At 63.9% G+C, this 18,679-nt stretch overlaps 3 protein-coding genes across 3 annotated transcripts; 1 reads left to right on the top strand and 2 right to left on the bottom strand.

The window, feature by feature from the left end:
• Nucleotides 1-239: 239 nt before the first annotated feature.
• LOC114011929 (uncharacterized) lies at nt 240-6,145 on the bottom strand. Its single transcript, XM_055810433.1, has 2 exons — nt 5,984-6,145; nt 240-4,930 (listed from the first exon to the last, which is right to left on the bottom strand). The coding sequence occupies exon 2, from the start codon at nt 4,617-4,619 to the stop codon at nt 735-737; it is 3,885 nt and encodes a 1,294-aa protein (XP_055666408.1). The 5' UTR covers nt 4,620-4,930; nt 5,984-6,145; the 3' UTR covers nt 240-734.
• Nucleotides 6,146-8,143: 1,998 nt separating this feature from the next.
• On the top strand, nt 8,144-11,747 carry CLU (clusterin). The gene is given in 9 exon segments (XM_005236680.4): nt 8,144-8,273; nt 8,920-9,068; nt 9,249-9,419; nt 9,495-9,536; nt 9,538-9,913; nt 10,495-10,608; nt 10,848-11,074; nt 11,306-11,487; nt 11,572-11,747. Coding segments are annotated over 9 exon segments (1,353 nt in total). The 5' UTR covers nt 8,144-8,188; the 3' UTR covers nt 11,579-11,747.
• Nucleotides 11,748-12,138: 391 nt separating this feature from the next.
• On the bottom strand, nt 12,139-16,492 carry SLC35F6 (solute carrier family 35 member F6). Its single transcript, XM_005236662.4, has 6 exons — nt 16,344-16,492; nt 14,349-14,421; nt 14,106-14,277; nt 13,453-13,665; nt 13,141-13,251; nt 12,139-12,911 (listed from the first exon to the last, which is right to left on the bottom strand). Exons 1-6 carry the CDS (start codon nt 16,418-16,420, stop codon nt 12,439-12,441), a joined length of 1,119 nt encoding a protein of 372 aa, XP_005236719.1. The 5' UTR covers nt 16,421-16,492; the 3' UTR covers nt 12,139-12,438.
• Between the last annotated feature and the right edge of the window lie 2,187 nt (nt 16,493-18,679).

The raw sequence follows: 18,679 nt of genomic DNA, 5'->3' as shown, positions 1-18,679 counted from the left end.
CAAAGGCTGCTGAGCCTTGAGCTGCCATTCCCCGGTGTTGTGGGTGAAGCCCTGTGGGCAGTGGAGTGTGAGAGGCAGAGAAGGCCTTGATACTGTGCAGGCACTGTGACAACTAAAGCATTCCTCTGTTATCAACGCTGTTCTCAGCCCAAACACAAACCACAAGCTGCTATGCAGAATTTAACTCTATCCCAGCCAAACCCCATGCAGAAAGGAAGAAAAGCAAGAAAACTTGTGGGTTGAGATAAAAATTGTTTAATAAATGAAGGAAAAGTGGAAAAAGGGAAAGAAAATAAAGCAAGCAAAGCAAGGGATGCTAAGGCATCCTTTTCTCAGTGTCTTCCACAGTCCTGAGCAAAAGCTGGCCCAGCTCTCCCAAGCCTTGCACAGGACTGGGGATGGCAACACCATGCCAGTGCTTCCAGCACTGCTGGAGAGCCCAGCACCGTGCTGGATGGTATGAAGAAAACCAACTCCATCCCAGTCAAAACAAGTAAAGTCTTCCCTCCCTGCACTTCAACACCATAGCAAGAAGATGTTGCGCATTACTCAGTCCTGCTTAAAAGCCCCCCAGTCTTGCCTAAAAGCCTCCCAGCCCTGCTTACCCCCCCCCCCCACCTAAAAGCCCCCTAGCCCTGCCTAAAAGCCCTTCAGCAAACCCAGTGCACCCATTTTCTCCCCACACCATGAGACATGACACACGGAGACAGCAATCTCATAGATGAGATGGGGGGCTACAGCCATGGAGCATCCCCCTCCTCACAGTCCCTTGGTAGCATGCCTTCAGTCCAGTGCTTGTAACTGGTCCCATCCTCCTGCAGCTGTCTGAGCCAGGGAAGGACGTTGTCCTGGGGGCAGACCTCCTCCTCACATCCACACTTCATCTCCAACGGGAAGCCAAAAATAATTTGGTAAGGGCTTAGCACTTCTCCCCGTGCCCGTACAGATCTGAACCCCGCCAGGATCAGGGGGAGCATCTTCACCCACTCCCTGCCAGCCCCCAAGGCCAGCTGCTGCAGAGCTGCCGAGGCCGGTCCCACCTGGCTGGGCTGCAGGAGGTCGCACAGCAGCTCCACGCTGCATGCCTCCATCACCAGCTGCACAGCATCCCGGAGGAAGCATGGCACGTGCAGCAAACGGATGGCACGAGGTGTCCCGTACCGTGTAAAAATCTCCTCGAAGAGCACCTTGACTGTCTCCTCTGCTGTCTTCTCCCACACTGGAAAAGCCTCCACCCATCCTGAAAACTCATCCTCCACCACCAAGAGGGAGTGGTACCCCTCCTTGGTCTCAGGGAGGCCACTGATGTAGCTCAGCTGGAGCTGCGACCATGGCCCCTCTGCCCGCTGGGGCAGCACCCTGCCCACTTCGTTCCTGCCCGCAGCACACAGAAGGCAGCTCCGCACCCAACGGGCCACCTGCTCACTGTCACCTTCCCAGAGTGCCACCTGCCGCACCCTTGCCAGGGTCCCCTCTGCCCCCTCATGCAACCAGTAGTGACACCGGGCGATTATTTCTTGCTTCTCGTGCTTTGAAGGCTCCCAGATGTGGCAGCTGCCCACGGCCCTGCCAGACATCGCCCTGGCCCTCCTGCCCACCTTCTGGCTCCAATCCTTCTCCTCCAGGTCCTTGCTCCTGTCCCCTCCCATGCACCTGATGTGCAGCATCCCTGGGTTGGTGTGGACCCACTGGAGGATGCTGGGCCATAAACCCTCACCGGAGCTTGCCCACGATCCTGATTCCCACTCACCAATCTGGCTTTGCAACTCTTCCACCAAGGACCAGCAGCTGGTGTACAAATAGAGGGGTGAGGAGCGTTGGTGACTATACAGGAGCTGCTCGAGAGCCTCCAGCTCTGCATCCAGCACCAAGCTACTCTGGGCCACCCCGAGCAGCCACCGCTCTTCCAGGTTGGCCGCAGCAAAGCTGATGGAGTCGGTGTTGTCGCTGGCCATGAACCACACGTTGGCCTTGGGGACGTGGGAGGGCAGCAGCCGCAGAGGGGGAGCGGTGGGGACTGGGGTGCTGGGAGGGTACCTGCACTCAGGCTGGGGGCTCTTTGCCATTGCCCCCGTGTTCACCAGCAGCAGAGTCCACTGTGCTGGGTACGGGTTCGTCCCGCAGGACCCCAATGCTTCACCCCATACAAGATACTTCCAAGGGGAGTGGGGCATCTGGATGACGATGGGGGCCAGCCCTGTGAGGGTCTCAAATGCCTGCACGGCCCAGATGGCTGCCAGGCACCCCTTCTCCTGCGGCAGGTAGGAGGCCTCATGGCTCTTCAGGATGCGGGAGCTGTGTCCCACCGGCACCAACCGGCCCTGCTTGTCCTCCTGCAGCAAGGAAGCTCCTATCGCCTCTTTGCTGGTCGTTAACCTGATAATGAAGGGCTGGGACTTGTCAGGGAACCGCAGGGTGGGCGCAGTCAGGATGGCGTGTTTCAGGCGGCTCAGCTCCTGCTCCTGCTTTGGTCCCCATTCCCATGCGACCTGCTCAGTGGTGAGGTGGTGGAGCGGCCGGGCCAGCTCCCAAAAGCCAGCAATGTGATCCTGCAACGAGATGAACTGCCCCAGCAGCGAGCGGAGGCTGTGGACATCCCGTGGGCAGGGTGCTTTGCTGATGGCCTCCAGCTTGCTGGCCTGGATCTCCCTCCCCTCAGCCCCAATTGTCATCCCCAGGTAGTCCACCTTGGGCTGCACGAGCTGCACCTTCTCAAACTTGGCTTTAAATCCTGTTTTTTGGATCAGCTTTAGGACTGTCTTTGTTCGGGCTCTGGTTTCCTTTCGGCTTCTCCCAGTGATGAGGATGTCATCGACGTAGGAAAAAACCCAAGGCTGATCTCCTCGGGGCAGCTGGAGCAGCATCTGAGCCACCCGCCGGTGCACGATGGAGGTGGTATTGTGGAAGCCCTGGGGCAGCCGGGTGAAGAGATACTGCTGGCCCCTGAAGGTGAAGGCAAACCTGGCTCTGGAGTCTGCCGCTAAGGGTATGGCGAAGGAGGCATTCGATAGATCCACCACTGAGAAATACTTGCTTTTGGGGCTGATGGTGGCAACAAGGGTGGTCCTGTTCAGGACCACTGGAGCCTCCACCATGGGGGTGGCCTTGTTGATAGCTTTGCAGTTGAGCGTCAGACGCCATGTCTTCCCGTCGCCTTTCGGGATGGGATGTAAAGGGCTGTTGGAGGAAGAGGTGCCTTTCACCACCACGCCATCAGCCAGCAAGTACTGCAGCATGTTCGCCACTGCCTCGTCCATATCGTCTGGCAATGGGGGTTGCCACTGGAAGGGCACCGGTGCCCCACTCAGGTTCTCTTCCCCGGACACCAGCCCACAGTCCATCTCGTATTGCGCCCACACATATGGGAATTCCTCCCTCCACTGCTCTTTGTCCTCAACCTCTACCACCTTGACATGGCAGGCTAGCACCGCAGGCCTAGGAAGAGCTGGGGAACCTCCCTGCTCCAGGAGGTCATCGTCAGAGTGTTCCCAGATCTGCTCATTCCCAGATGGCTCCAGCATGGCAGGGAGGTGCTGATCATCCCCATATGTGGTCCCACTGATGGAGACGGGGGTGTCGTGGCACACAGCAAGGTACAGCAGCTGGGGGTACTGCTGCACTGTGGTGATGTCCACATGGGTGTCCACCAAAGCATTCACCTCCTTGTAGCCACCCACCCTGGCTCTAGCCACGCCCTGCCCCTGCTCCTGCTGGTGGGTTTTGTTCCCCATCTCTGTAGGGTATGCCTCGGTTTTTGTCTTCAGGATCTTCTCCATCAGCCTGACTGCCAGGTCCCTCGTGGACCGCCCTTCCCACTCTACCATGTCTTCTCCCAGGCAATGCAGCTTCTCCCACACTTGCCTCCTCTGCTCCTCCCCAGACCTTCCCTCTGCTGATGAAGGGTTCAAGTCCTGCCTGTCCCTGTCCCCTCGAGGGACAGTGGCAGCATCCTTGTCCTCCACCCACAAGCCCAGGCTCTGGGGCGAACCAGTGGTCCTTCCCTCCTCATCCCCGCTGGTGCCTGCCTGGACCAGGGGCTGAGTTCGACCCACCTGGTCCCTGTGGCCATCACCCCCCCTCACCACAACCCCATCTTGCACTTTGCGTCCAACAATTGGCTCATCCCAGCCATCTTCCCTGAGGTGTGGGATGCTGCTGCAGATGTTGACTGCCGTCACCGAGGCCATGTGCTCTTCCTGCTGGGCTTCCCCACCTTGGGTGGCTTTTTGGCAGGTCCCTGGCTTCTCCAGCAGCCCCAGCGCTTTCTGCTCCAGTTCGGTGCATCTCTCAGCAGCCTGTGTCTGCAGCCTGGTGGCTCTCTGGCTCTCCTTGGCTCCTTGGAAAGTCCGGCACTGCTTGCTCCCATTCTTCAACTGTGCCATGTGCCACAGCAACCGCTGGTCCCTGCTCAGCCGCCAGCCTTTACCAAGGCGCTGGAACCAGGAGAAGTTAGCAAACTCCTTCTCCGTGTCCCCCACTGCCGGCTGCTGGGGGAGAGCATCTTCCACCCAGGGCTTGTGACTGTTCTCCTGGATGAGCATCCCCAAATCTGCTGCTTGCGAGGCTGGCGGAGGGGAAAATTTCCCCTTCCGCTTGTCCTTCCTCCAGAAACAGGCCATCACCACGAGAAACAGGAAGGAAACCGGGTGTTACCCCGACGGCCCCTCACCTTCGCCTCCCACCGCTATGGCACAGGGGTTTGCGGGAGGACTGGGGGCTTGCAGTAGCACTGAGGGATGTCTGTCTGTGCCAGCACCGGTAGGAGCGGCAGCGAAATGGTTACAAGGCTGCTCTGTGTCTGGGGAGGAAGAGGAAGATGGTGGAGGAAGAGGAAAGCTGGTGAGGCCTCTCTCAGGGGGATGATGGCAGCAGTGTCACAGCTGAGATGGCCCCTGCTCCGGAGATGTCCCCTCTTCTGCAAGCAGTGGGGCTGCAGAGGACAGAGTGGGGTGTGAAGCCCTGCGAAAGGGAGGGAGCACCAGCCCCCCCTCACCCCCAGAGCCTGCACCCACCTTCTCCGTGGCCGTGGCCAGCCCAGGCCTGCTCCCGTTCACCCAGGGGCTCCGGGGACCCCGTATGATCTGAGGGGAGCATGCAGCCAATGTCCCACCCATGGTCCCAGGAGAACATGCACCTATGTGTCCCACCCATGGTCCCAGAACTTGCACCCTCATGCACCCACATGACCCACAGACGGTCCCAGGGAGTTCTTGCATGCCCATGTACATGTGTGTCCCACACATGGTCCCAGGAGATCTTGCATGCCCATGCACACGCATGTCCCACACACAGCCCTGGGAGAACATGTACCTACGTGTCCCTTGTACAGTCCCGGAAGAGCCTGCAGCCCCATGCACATACATGTCACACACACGGCCCTGGGAGACCTTGCACCCCTGTGCACACACATGTCCCATACATGGTCCAGGGAGAACATGTACCTACATGTCCCCTGTACAGCCCCAGAAGAGCTTACAGCCCCGTGCACACTTGTCCCCCACACCTGGCCCCAGAAGAGCTTGCACCCCTGTGCACACACGTCCCACACACGGCCCTGGCAGACCTTGCAGCCCCATGCACATGTGTGTCCCACACACGGCCCTGGAAGAATATTTACCGACATGTCCCCTGTACAGCCCCAGAAGAGCTTGGAGCCCCATGCACATGCGTGTCCCACACATGCCCATTGCACACTTGTGTCCCACACACAGCTCTGGGAGAGCTCGCACCCCCGTGCACACGCGTGTCCCATACATGGTCCAGGGAGAACATGTACGTACATGTCCCCTGCACAGCCCCAGAAGAGCTTGCGGCCCCGTGTACACGCGTGTCCCAGATCACACATGCCCACGCACACTCGTGTCCCCCGCCCGGCTCCGGGAGATCTTGCACCCCCGTGCCCCCACGCCCCCCCGCCCGGCCCCGGGAGAGCGGGCCGCCCCCCCCCCCCACACGTGCCCCCCGCCCCCCGCGTGTCCCGTACCGGATCACTGCGGGCGCCGGGCGCTCGGTACCGCGCGCTGCTCCCTCCTCCCGCTGAGTGGGGGGGGCGGCCCACCAGCCCCCGCACGCCGTCCCGCCCTTTCGCTGGGCGCCAACCAGTTCCCCCCTCCCCCCCAGTTCCGAAAACTGCGTGTTTTTGCACTGGGCCGTAATCGGCAGCCGAGCAATTGTTTCTCGGCCCTGGGGGCGGGGGTGGGTGGGGGCTGCGGTCTGGGGCCCTGGGGCCCTTAAGGAGCGTGGGGGGAATGGGGGGGGCATGGCAGAGGGGGGAGGGGGAATCGTGCCTCAGTTTCCCCCGTGGCAGCGAGGAATGTTGCAGCTCGTGGGGTGAGGGGCATGGAAGGGGTGCGGGGGGGGTCCCGCTCAGCCACCTCCCCCGTGTCCGCGGCCGCGGGTGGGAAGGGGATGCCCCGTTGTACCGACCCCCCCCCCCGCCACCGCAGCACCCCGTCCCCCCGGGTGGGGGAGGGGCAATAACGGCCCCCGGGGGGATGGGGTGATTGCGGAGATAACAGGGTGCGCAGCGTCCGACGAGGTTTTACCCCCCCAGATTGTAGCACCCAGATTTTGGGGACCCCAGGGAGGGTGCAACCCCCTCCCCGTGCCGGGGGGCCGTGCCGGCGACGGCCGTGGGAGATACACGCCCATCCCCGCGGCACCGCGGCGCCGCGCACCGGCACGGCGGGGGGTGGGGGGGGTTGGAACGTTGGGGGGGGTTGGAACGTTGCGGGGGGGCACCGCGAAGAGAGGGGCGGGTCGGGCTGGGGCCGGTCCCGCCGGTTCCAGAAAGCTCCGGGGCCGGAGCGGGGCGGACCCGCAGCGTCGTAGCCGGATAAATAAGGGGCGGGCGGCCGCGGCGGAGCTCGGAGGGGCGACCGGGGTGCAGGTACGGCATCCCCATCCCATCTCACCCCCTTTCCCATCCCCATCCCCTTCCCACCCCATCCCCTTCCCATCCTTTCTCTTCCCTGCGATGAGCTTTGCCGGTCTCAGCCAGCGCTGCAGCCCCGTCCCGGGCTGGGGACTCAGGGGTCCCCCCTTGGGGTGCCCCTGCCCTGCAGCTGGGGTGCAGTGGGGTGGGAACGATGGGGGCTCCATGCCCGCTTTGGTGGTGCAGGGGTTATGCCTGGGGGTCAACCAAGGGGGGGGGGGCACGGGGGGGGGGGCCCTGTGGGGCAGAGAGGGGGGCTGTGCACCCCAGGGTGCCCCCCCCCGCACCTCCGGGCCGCGCGGGGGGGGAGGTGGTGCAGCGGGCGATGCTTGGCCCTGCCGGCAGGAGTTTCCCACAATGCCCTGGGATGGGCAGGATGAAGCTGAGCCGGGGCGGGGGGGGGGGGGGGGGGGGGGGGGGGCGGGGGGCGCGGGGAGGAAGAGTTATTTGAGGGGCAGCACTGGGGGGAGTGGGCAGCAGTTCCCACAGCCGGTGCTGCAGTGGGAACTGGGGGGCGCTGGACCAGTGTCGCTGGGGGGGAACCGAAGCCCCACTGCGGCTGGACCATTGCAAAAGGTTTGGGTTTTTTTTTTTTTTTTGGGGGGGGGGGGGACGGGGTCAGCCATTGCACAACCCCGGTGGCCCTGCCGGCTCCAGCTCTGGTGGGGTGGAGTGATGGGCGAGCTGGGGGTGCCATCCTTGGCATGGCACCCATCTGGGGATGGGGGCTGTCACTGGATATTCCCTGCCCATTCCTGCTTGCAGCTGGCAGGAGCCCAGCCCTGTCCTGGCTCTGCCCCCCCCCCCCCCCCCCCCCCCCGCCCAATCCCCCCTAGCCCCTCTCCATCTCCCAGGGGGAGCAGGGGAGAAGAAAGGCACCGCTGGCTCCCATGGCGGGGGGGAAATCCGTGCCCGGTCACTGCTTTGGCCGCCTGCCCTGCCTGGCCGCAGGCCTGGGGCTTGTTTGTGCCGCAGGCAGGCGGGTGAGGGTGGGGGGGGAGAGGGTTCCACATCCTGGCCCCCCAGCTGGGGCTTCGAGCGAGACCCCACTGGCCAGGGACCCTCACTCCTGGGGACAGCTCCCCCAAGTAACAGGGCATCAGCTCAGTCATTGCTGTGTCCTCAAAATAGTGCCCCGGGGGGGCGTGCTGGTCCCCACTGCTGACTCAGAACCCCGTGTCCCAGGGAGGGGGGGCAGATCCTGCTCTGAGCCCCTGCTCTGCCCGCACAGGCAGCTGCCTGCAGAACGGGACCATGGCGCTGCTGCTGCTCTCGCTCCTCGGCCTCCTGCTTGCCTGGGAAGGGGGCCAGGCCCTCGTCCCCCCCAGCGAGCTCAAGCGTGAGTGGGGGAGCTCTGGGGAGGAGGGGAGCAGCCCGGGTGGGTGCTGGGGTGTGGGGTGGGCAAGGGACCTGGCAATACCATGCCCAGGGCAGTGCTGAGTGGGGAGGATGCAGAACCCATGAGGTTGGGTTAGGGGGGGGTCACAGCTTTTCATTTTGGGGGGGGTGGATGTTCCCTGCAGGCTGGGGGAGCAAATGGGGGTGTCTGTGGTGTGGGGGGGAAAGCTGTGCCTATGGAGGGGCTAGATGGGTGGGGGCACAGCATCATCCCTGGGGGGCTGGGAGCTCAGGGTTGGGGCTGGATGCTTTTCAGTGGCGGGAGAAAGGAAGATTCTGCCCCTGAGCTCCCCCCTGAGCTGGGGGGGGCAAGGGCTGGCGTGGGCACAGCGAGAGCCGGTGGCAGTGGCCAGACAGGGATGGCACAGCCTGACGGCTGCCCTGGCACGAGGCCGTTCCTTGGGGGGCAGCTGGGGGCTCACGGCCAGCACTGCCCAAATATTGGGGGTGGTGGGCAGGGAGATGCAACCCCAGCCCAGGCGAGATTTTTGGGTCACTTTTCTTGAGTTCTGTGAGCTGTTGGCAAGCAAACAGGACTCTGCACCCACAAATACTGCTCTTCCTCCTCTCCTGCCCGCCCCCTCCAGAGATGTCAGCAGCTGGCAGCAAATACATCGACACAGAGGTGGAAAATGCCATCAACGGGGTAAAGCAGATGAAGACCCTCATGGATAAGACCAGCAAGGACCACCAAGCCATCCTGCACACCTTGGAGGAGACTAAGAGGAGGAAGGAGGTGAGTGAGGACGAGGAGGGTGGCTGCTCTGACCCTGGTGCCCAGAGCCCCTGGTGGGGCTTGGTGTATCTGAAGGGTTTGGAGGATCTCACGCCCGGCCGGGGTCTGTGCATCCTGGGAGCTGGGGGCCGGGGGGGGCGGGGGAAGATGCCCTCGGGGCTGGATGTGGGTGCCTTGCAGGAGGCGGTGCAGCTGGCCCGGGAGAAGGAGCAGCAGCTGGCAGCGAACCAGGAGGTGTGCAATGAGACGATGCTGGCGCTCTGGGAAGAGTGCAAGCCCTGCCTCAAGCAAACCTGCATGCGCTTCTACTCCCGCACATGCCGCAGCGGCTCGGGGCTGGTGGGGCGGCAGGTGAGTGGTCCCACAGCACCCGCTGATGCTGGGGAGGGAAGGATTTTGGCCTGATCCTTCTCCCCTGCCTGGCAGCTGGAGGAATTCCTCAATCATTCCTCGCCCTTCTCCATCTGGGGTGAACGGCGAGCGCATCGACTCGCTGCTGGAGCGGGACCAGCGGCAGGAGCGGCAGTTCGAGGACCTGGAAGAACGTTTCGGGTTGCTGGAAGATGGGGTGGATGGCATCTTCCAAGACAGCACCCAGGTCTATGGCCGCATGTATCCCTTCTTCCGAGCACCCTTCAGTGGCTTCCGCGAGGCTTTCCGTCCCTCCGTCCAGCATGTCCGCTTCCCCGTGCGCAGTGAGAGGTTTTCCCGGGAGCTGCATCCGTTCTTTCAGCATCCCCACCACGGCTTCCACCACCTCTTCCAGCCGCTCTTTGAGATGACACAGCGGATGCTAGAGGAAGCACAGGGTGGCTGGGAGCACTCGCTGGGTGGCTTTGCCTCAGGTAGGGTGCTCGCCACAGGCGAGGTGTCATGGGGCCCCCAGTTTGGCTGGAATCAGCAGGTTTATGTCGTATCCGTCGTCGTGTCCCCCCCCTTCTTAATAGGGTGTGACTAACTTAGAGGATGAGCTCAACCCTAACACGACACATCAGAGAATCCCCACGGGAACCCAGGAATCACAAGCTCCACTGTTAGCAGAGCTGGGCTGGGTGTTTGGGATTTCCCCCACACACACACAATCTTGGCTGCTGGAGCTGCCACCATCCCAGGAAGGTGTTTGTTTTGGGCAGGCAGTGCCGGCTAACAGTGCCGTCACCGTCTGCCACCGCAGCCCCGGCTCAGGCGGCTGGGAAAAGGGATATTTCGAAACAGAGGTTGGCAGGGAATGCTTTGCTTTGGAAAAAAACAGCTGGAGGGGGGTCGACATTCCCTGAAAAAAGCACTTTCATGTCCCCCAAGAGCACCTTGGGGTGTTGGCTGGGGCCAGCCCTGCAGCTTTGCCCAGGGTTGGGGGGATCTGGTGCTGCCCCCTGCCAACCCTGCAGTGTTTTGGGGTGCTGAGGCCAGACTGGGCTTTCCACAGAGTCCCGTAACTTCAGTGACGAGCGCATGGTGTGTCGGGAGATCCGTCGTAACTCAGCCGGCTGCCTGCGGATGCGGGATGAGTGTGAGAAGTGTCGGGAGATCCTCTCTGTGGGTGAGCTGGGGCCGGGAAGGGCAGGAGGGACGTGTTTAGGGGTTCAGATGCAGTGGGGTGTGAGGGGGGCACATGCACCGGGGCTGGGGGGGGGCCTGAGATGTGGTGGAGTGCAAGATGGTGCATGCACTGGGGCTGGGGGTGAGGTGATGACATGCAGGGGGGTGTAAGGGGGTGCATGCTCTGGGGCTGGGGTTGAGCCCTGGCACCCCCTGATACCCCCCGCACCCCCACCCCAGACTGCTGGCAGACAGACCCTGCCCAGAGCCAGCTGCGGGAGCAGCTGGAGGATGCGCTGCGCCTGGCCGAACGCTTCACGCGCCGTTACGACGACCTCCTCCATGCCTTCCAAGCTGAGATGCTCAACACCACGAGCCTCCTGGACCAGCTCAACCGCCAGTTCGGCTGGGTCTCACGTCTGGCCAACTTCACTAAAGGCAATGACGGCTTCCTCCAGGTCACCACGGTGAGTCCCACCAGCACCACAGCATGGCCAGAGGGCTCGAGCCCCCCCCTCTGCCACGGTCCCCCATGCAGGGCCGGCAGCCACAGAAAGTGGGTCAGGGGGGAGAAAGAGGCAATTGTGCGCCTGACTGGGCATCTGTTGGCACAATAGCTGGCTGCAAGGCTGGGTGCCAGGGCGAGGGGCCAGCACAGGGGCTAGCCCGGCTCTCCTGGCTTTGTCCCCCGCTCCCAGGTCCTCTCCAAGACTCCCAACCTCGAGGACCCCTCAGCCCCCCCTGACACACAGGTGACAGTGCAGCTCTTTGATTCGGAGCCGCTGTCCCTCACCGTGCCTGGGGACATCTCCTGGGAGGACCCCCGCTTCATGGAGATCGTGGCTGAGCAGGCGCTTCAGCACTACAAGCAAAATGTCATGTGAGTCTGGGACCCCCCATCCCCATGGCAGGGCTGGGGGGGAGCCATGGCGTGGCTCACCCCCTCCCATCCTTCCTCCGGCAGAGAGTAGCCAAGTGATGCTCCCCACCACTGCTGCTGCAGCCCCGGTGCCGCACCAAGCCCCCTCTGCAGCCCTCTCCCTGTGCCAGGGGGTTTAACGCCACTGCCCCCCTCCCCATGCTGCCAGGGCCCCTCTTTGGGCCCCAAACAGAGAATAAAGATAGAGTCAAACACCCTGACTGCGCTCTGCCTTGCATCTTTGGGATGGGCCCTGCCAAGCAAATAAACCTTGCAAAAAGCAGCCACGCGTGCCTGGGGCCGATTGTGGGATATTGTGAAAGGGGGGGAGGGAAGCGAAGGACCTGGCTCCCTCAAACCCACTCTGGCAGGAGCCTCTCCACCAACGACCCAGGGGCTTGCTGCGGTCTCCCATGCCCCATGTGAAAGGGGTCCAGGTGCCAGGTCCTTCCCCTCCTTGGGGACACAAAGGATCATGCCCTGCGTGACCACCGCCCCACTAGGGACAGAGGAGACTTGGCCCCCACCCTCCTGCTGGGGCCAGACCCTGTTCCCCAGCCACGCTGGGCCCCCACACAGCCCTCCCCACAGCCAGCACAGACCCACAGGGAGTTAGCTGTGGGCAGATGCACTTTATTGGGGGGGAGAGACAGGTTGGGGAGCAGCGGGATGAGACCCAGCCCTCCCACCCCCCCACCCTGAGCCCCTTGTGAACAGGGGCAGAGGCTTTAATCTCCCCCGGGGAAGGGCAGGCACAGCCTCACCATCCCCTCCCGGAGCCCTGGCAGTGAGGCAGGGGAGAGGTTTCTCCCTCAAACAGTAGCAGGCTGGCAGCTGGCATCACCACCACCGCGCCGAGATGGTGCAGGGAAATAAATCGCGGGGCCAAGCCCCACATAGGGTGGCGAAGGCTCAGCTCTCGCTGTTGATGGCCGTGGTCTCCCCCTGCAGCAAGCCTTCGTGTTCGGCCGTCCTGCTGGTCTCCTCCACGCGCCGGGGCAGGCGGGCGAGCAGGGGCCGGTGCAGGCCATTGTAAAGAGCAGCACCCACCAGCAGCACCCCAAACCCCAAGATCTCCAGGCCATGGAAGGTCTCCCAGCCCACAGCCAGGCTGACAGCCCAGATGACGAGGGTGCGGAGGCTGTCCAGCACCATGCGGGTGGTGGCACTGATCTCCTTAGTGACGCTGATGCCAGCAAAGTTGAAGAAGGCGATGCTGCTGATGTTACCCAGCAGGGCCAGGGCGATCAGGGGCTGGTGGCCAATCTGGCAGAAGGCATCGAGGGCATCTTCCAGTGTCCGCCGAGGGTTCCCACTGAAGCTGCCCGCTGGGATGTAGTACATGGGCACCAGCAGCAAGGCCAGGATGATGAAGCCAAAGAAACCTGGATGCAACGGGGTGTCAGCTGGGCTCCAAGCACCACTTGGGGCTGCCTATCCCTAGCCCCCTGCCCCCAGCTAACCCCACCTTCCCTGTGGGACCCAAACCTCCACAGCAGCACCCACTTCACAGCCTGCAGTCCCCTCCCCGCACAAAGCAGCCCTCCCCTGGCTGGGTTTGCAGGATGGGGCACCCCAGAGTGCTCAGCCACCTCGGCTGATGTTGCAACAGACCTTCAGTGCCGACGGCCCGCAGCGGGTGCACATCGTGCTTGTAGACAAATTTCTCCTCCAGCACCATCTGGATGGCAACAATCACCTGCGCCATGATGATAAGCAGGTCACCTGCAAGGAGGGGAGAGAAGTGAAGGCAAGGGGAGATAAATGAAGGCAAGGGGAGAGAAGCGAAGGGGGGCTGAGCCCCCTTCTCCCAGCCCACCAGACAGGCAGCATGGCAGAGCCATGCCCGGAGAGCCAGGCACATGCCCTGTGGGGAGTTATTTCCCCGCCATGGCCATCCCACCTCCCCCAAGGGCCACTATGTACCTGTTATCACCTCGCTGAGCTTGTGTTTCTGGTCATGAGAGCTGTGCAGGTCAGCCAGCCCCACCACCACCAGTCCCACAATGGTGACCAGGATGCCCAGCCACTGGCTCAGCTCCAGTTTGCGGCCCAGGAAGGCCACAGAGAGAAGCCCGGTGAAGATGATGACGGATCCTCGCAGCATCTGGAAGCTGGAGGCACTGGTCATGTTCAAGGCTGCACAGGGAGAGACAGACCCATGAGCTGCATGTGCTGCTGGAGCCAGCTAATGCTGCCACCCCTCTGCTTAATAGTCTGCTGTGGTAATTAACAGCATGTCAGTGATTAACTGCAGGAAGGGGCAGTGATGCTGTCTCCCCCCACTCCTATTTAGAGCTGGCAGCAGAGAGGTTTGTGCCAAGATGCAGCCCCATGTCTCTGCTCCATGGGAACACCACACCCCCTGAGGAAAACGGCCTACTGAGCCCTGCTACAGCTCGCTGCATGAGTGGGAAGTGTTTGCTCTGACCCCTCTAACCTGCTTCAGGGTAGACACCCTCCAGAAACATATGCACCGTGGAGTCCTGCAGCCCAACAGCTGAGTCCAGCCTCAGGGACAGCCAGGTCCCTGCAGGGCAAGGGGGGACAGAGGTGGCATCCCTGTCCCCAGCACTTACCCACGTACATGATGCTGGTCCCAGTCATGTCACAGAGAGCAGGGGGTAGGAAGAGCAGCGGGCTGAAGGACTGTGATGGGGCCATGCTGGGCTCCAGCCTGAACCGATCCCTCCACACCAGCAGGTAAAACACCCCCAGGCAGGAAAATTCACCCAGGAACATGCCCACAGCCTGCAAGAGAGGCGGGTGAGGGGGGCTGGCCCTGCCTGCAAGGCCCTGCCTGCCCCGGACAGGGGGCTCACCTGAAGGAAGGGGTGCTGAAAGCCATGCTCCTCCGTCCCACCGCAGCCACTCGCACTGAAGTTATCAGCCCACCTACAAGGCAGAGGAGAGGGTGATGGTTAGAGCAGCGGGCAGCGGAGAGCCAAAGCATACCTCGAGAGCCAGCCCAGGGCTGTCCTCTAGGCCATTAGCCCCCCGAGGTGACAGCTCCGGGGACAGGACATCCATAGCGAAGGAGACAGCGGGGAAGGAGACACTGCTGTGGCTGCCCTGACCTGCCAGCAGCTCCTGGCCCAGCTCCCGGCCCTGAGTGACAGGCAGAGAAACTGATACCTCCATGTAACAGCCCTGCAATCCGGTGTCCCCACGCCCATCGCTGCCAGCACGCTCGGCCAGAGCTGGCCAGGCAGCACTGTCTCCTGGCTGGGCAGACCGCGACAGTGTGGTGGTGGTGGGGGTCACCCCAACCTCTTTCCTCCTCTGTATGTCACCAGCCTTAAAGATGTGGGGGCTAAGGGACACAGGAGTCAGAAAAGATGTGTATCACAAGCTGGGGGCAGCAGCTTCCTCTACTCACACCTTCAGCCGTGGTTTTGGGGCACAAACCTCCTCTTTTGGGTATTCCAAGCAGCACAGAGGGCAAGGCTGGATAAACACAGGCTGTGGCACAGGTTCCCATGGCCTGTTTTGGCAAGGATCTCCCCTCTTTAGGGGCCATCTGCATTGGGAGGGGACCCCAGACCCTCAGTGGCCAGCTGCCAGCCCCCAGGCCACCCCCAGTGTGGCAGTGCACCTGACACAGGCAGGCAGGCACCCCACTCTCCTCCGGCCACTTTTTGCTGATGCTGAGTGGCCGCAGATCTGCTGAGCTTGCAGAAACAGCATGTGAGTGGAGATCAGGGCAATCCCCAGCTCGTCCCCTGCTGCTTGGCGAGGGGCTTTTCAGCCAGGCCAGCAAGATTTAGGAGTGAGTCAGCCCCGGCTGACATGCCACAGCCCCTCTGCCACCGGCCAGCTCAGGTCTGTGTTTTGCAAGAGGCTTTGGGGCCACACGTGGGTCTCATGAGCTGTCTGAGAGCTCGGTGCCATCTCCTGGCTCTGCTCTGCCCCGCGGGGGTCTGTGCCTCTGTTTCCCCATCCAGGGACCTTGGTCTGCCGGGGCAAAGCTGGAGCCTGGCCATCCGGTGAAACCCCACTGATGGCCCACGTGTCTGCCCAGCAGCACTGGGACGAGCTGGCCTGGCAGGTCTGGCTCGCCTGGGCAGCTTTTGGGAACATCGTCCTCACCCTTGCTGTCAGGGCTGGGAGCACCCCAGGGTGCTCTCCAGGGGAAGGGCCTCAATCCAGTCCCTGCCTGGTTTTTAGGGTGAGCTGCACGACAAAAGCAGGCACACGGAGCCTGGTTTTGCGGGTACTCGGATGGCTCCTCCCCAGCACCATACAGCCGGCCACAGCACCCCTTGACAGCACCTGCAAGAGGGCTAGAGAGCCCCAGCTCCCCTGGCCATGCACCCTCTTCCCTCCCGCATCGCCTGGAGCTGGGTCCCCAGCCCTATGGGACACCCTAAAGCCCAGCCCTGGCCAGCTTTGGGGGGGGGGGGGCGGGGCACAGGGCAGGTCCTGGAGCCCTGCCAACACAGCCTGGACCACAGCCTGGCCTGGGTGGGAGGGGAAGGGCCCCCTCACCCCTGCGTGGGGCTGCGGGTGCCGCGGGGAAAAGGCCCAAGGGCAGTCATCCCCAAAACCACGGAGGGGACCCGAAGCCCAACCCAGGGTGGCATGCTCGGACCTTGGGGCCACCAGCCATGGGATGGATGGAGGGGACTAGAGGCCTGAAGACCGGGCTTCGACCCCTGCGGAGGGCGCGCGGGGCCAGGAGGGGCCCAGGCCACGCTGAGGCCCGGGAAGGCCCCGAGCAGGACGGTGGGCCCAGCCCCGAGCCCGAGGGGGCCGAGGCTGCTACGGGACCCTAGCCCCGGGGTGCGGGTTCCCCGCCCGCCGCCGGGAGGACTCACTTGGCCGCCAAGGTGTTGATGGAGCCGGTGACCAGCATGAGGGCGGCCAGGCCCAGCTGGTACCGGGACCAGGCCATGGCCCCGCCACCGCCGCCGCCTCCCGCCCTGCACCGGGACCGCCGCCGGCCCAGCCCCGCCCCCTGCGGGCAGACCCCGCCCCCCTGACGCGGTAGACCACGCCCCCTGACAGCATAGGCCCCGCCTCCTGGCCGTCCCGCCCCGCCCCCGACTGGCCGCCCTCCGCCCCGCAGCGCCTGACCGCGCCCACAGGCAGCGTGGCCCCGCCCCCGCTGCGACGCGCCGCGATCCCGGTGCAGCCGGTCCCGGTGCCGCCGGTCCCGATAGGCCCTGCCCCGGTGCCGCCTGTCTCAGTGCCGCCGGTCCGGGTAGGCCCTGCCCCGGTGCTGCATGTCCCGCTGCTGCATTCCACGGTGGTGCATGCCCCTGTAGGCCCTGTCCCCGTGCCGCCTGCCCCGGTGCCACCGTCCCCGTGTCGTGCGCCCCGCCGGCCTCGGTCCCGCCTCTGGGGCCCCGCGGTCCCCGCGTGGCCCCGTGCCGGCATCCCAGTGCCCCGCTCCCGGGCCCACAGTGCCGTGGGCAGTGGCCCCGGGACCTCCGTCACGCGTGACCCCGTGTCCCCACCGTGGCGGTGCCGGCAGGTGGCGCTGGCGGAGCAGGACCGGGCCCCGCCGCGCTCCCGAGCCCGGCGGGACCGACGGGCCCGGCCCCGGTCTGGGTGACCTTCCCGGGGATAGCCCTGCCCCGGATGGCCCGGGCAGGGGTGCCCCTGCCCGGGGGTAACAGTGCCGGGGCTAACCCTGCCCGGGCTATCCCTCCCTGCCTGGATTAACTGCCCGGGATAACCCTGCCTAGGCTGCCCCTGCCTGGACTAACCCTTTGCGAGGCTGGGTGGGGGCGCTGTCCCCGGGCCACCCTGGGGTGTCAGGGCCATCGGTCACAGATGCAGCTCCACGGCAGCCCCCCTCAGCCCCCGCCCCCCCCCCAGCTCCCTGGGACTGGTTGTCGGGGGGTAGTTCTCCCCCCTCAGCCCCACTGGGGACCAGCCCTGGCCCCTGGGGTCTCACCAGCCACCTGTGAGCCCCAGCCCCAAACCGAGGGGTGCCAGAGGGCCCCTCCACACCCGGCAGCAGGCTCCGCTGCCGCCCGCTCCCCACCCCCTCACCCCCCCCACCCCCCGCCTCCAGCCTCCCCGCCAGCCGGAGATAAACTGTTTTTTCCATCCAACGTCAGCCCCAGCGGCCATGACCTGTGGGAGGCTTCGGTGGGGGGTGGGGGGGAGAAAAAATCCACTCCAAGGGCCTTCTCCAAGGCTGTCTGCACTCAGCAGTTAACCCTTCCCGTGGCTGGGGGTGTGGGCAGCGCCTTCTGCCCTCTCTGCCCCCAGGGATGCTGTGGGCAGGGGACCTAAACGGGACCTGGGGAGGGGTGTGATGGGGAGGGTACTGAAACGGAGCCCTGGGGAGGGGTGTGATGGAGATCGAAACGGGCTCCTGCAGAGGGGTGTGATGGGGAGGGGGACTGAAACGGGGTCCTGGGGAGGAGTGTGATGGGGAGCAAGCGCTGGGTTTGGTGGCTTTGCCATGGGGGGCTCCTCCTGAAACAGGGCCAGGGCACAGCAGCTCCCCCAGACCCTGGGGGACCGGGACACCCAGCAGCCGCTAGTACCCACTGCCATCGGGCTGATGGGTCTACCTCTGGGAGCTCTGGTGACCCCTGTGCCTGCAGCACCCCAAGCATATCCCGATCCCCCCCCGGTGGGGACCCCACGTCCGAATGGCAAAGGCAAAGGAAGCAGGATGCGGCCACCTCCTCCCAGCCCCGCCGACTTCTTCTTCAGTGCCACTGAGCGTGTGGCCTCACTCCAGCCAGCAAGACAAACACTCCCCGTGTCCCCCCTGTCCCCAACCCGTCCCTCCCCATGGAAAAATACTGGGTGACAAGATGTGAGGGGCGAGCAGGGGGCACGGTGGAGAAGGCAGCCCCCCTGTGGCAGGTGGCTCATGCCTGGAGGGGCCCAGCCATGCATCTTCATGGGCACTGGGCCACCTGCCGGTGTCACCTGTGGGTACAATACAGGGTGGGCCAGCTGGGGCTCCAGTCCTGGGATGGGTGAGCGTTCCAAGGACATGTGGGTGAGCGGTGGCAGAGCCACTGACTTCCAAAGTCCCCTGCAGTGTGCACAACATGTGCCCACCCTCCCACATCAGTGCCAGCCTGCACAGACACCTGTGTGGGGCCATCCAGGGTCCTTGGGGTCCCCAGAGGGGAGGAGATGGGACATTAGGGACGCCCAGCCCCACGGGACACTGCAGCCA

This window comes from Falco peregrinus, chromosome 7 (assembly GCF_023634155.1).
Source record: "Falco peregrinus isolate bFalPer1 chromosome 7, bFalPer1.pri, whole genome shotgun sequence".
Lineage (NCBI taxonomy): Eukaryota > Metazoa > Chordata > Aves > Falconiformes > Falconidae > Falco > Falco peregrinus.
The sequence above is the reverse complement of the archived record's forward strand: the minus strand, read 5'-3'. Positions and strand labels throughout refer to the sequence as shown.

What these genes read in the sequence shown, in the direction of transcription:
- LOC114011929 (XM_055810433.1), bottom strand. Translation starts at nt 4,619, where the DNA reads ATGGCCTGTTTCTGGAGGAAGGACAAGCGGAAGGGGAAATTTTCCCCT.
- SLC35F6 (XM_005236662.4), bottom strand. Translation starts at nt 16,420, where the DNA reads ATGGCCTGGTCCCGGTACCAGCTGGGCCTGGCCGCCCTCATGCTGGTC. An exon ending in TTCAGCACCCCTTCCTTCAG is followed by an intron (nt 14,278 to 14,348) that starts GTGAGCCCCCTG and finishes CCTCTCTTGCAG; the next exon opens with GCTGTGGGCATGTTCCTGGG. An exon ending in GCGGGCCGTCGGCACTGAAG is followed by an intron (nt 12,912 to 13,140) that starts GTCTGTTGCAAC and finishes CGTTGCATCCAG; the next exon opens with GTTTCTTTGGCTTCATCATC.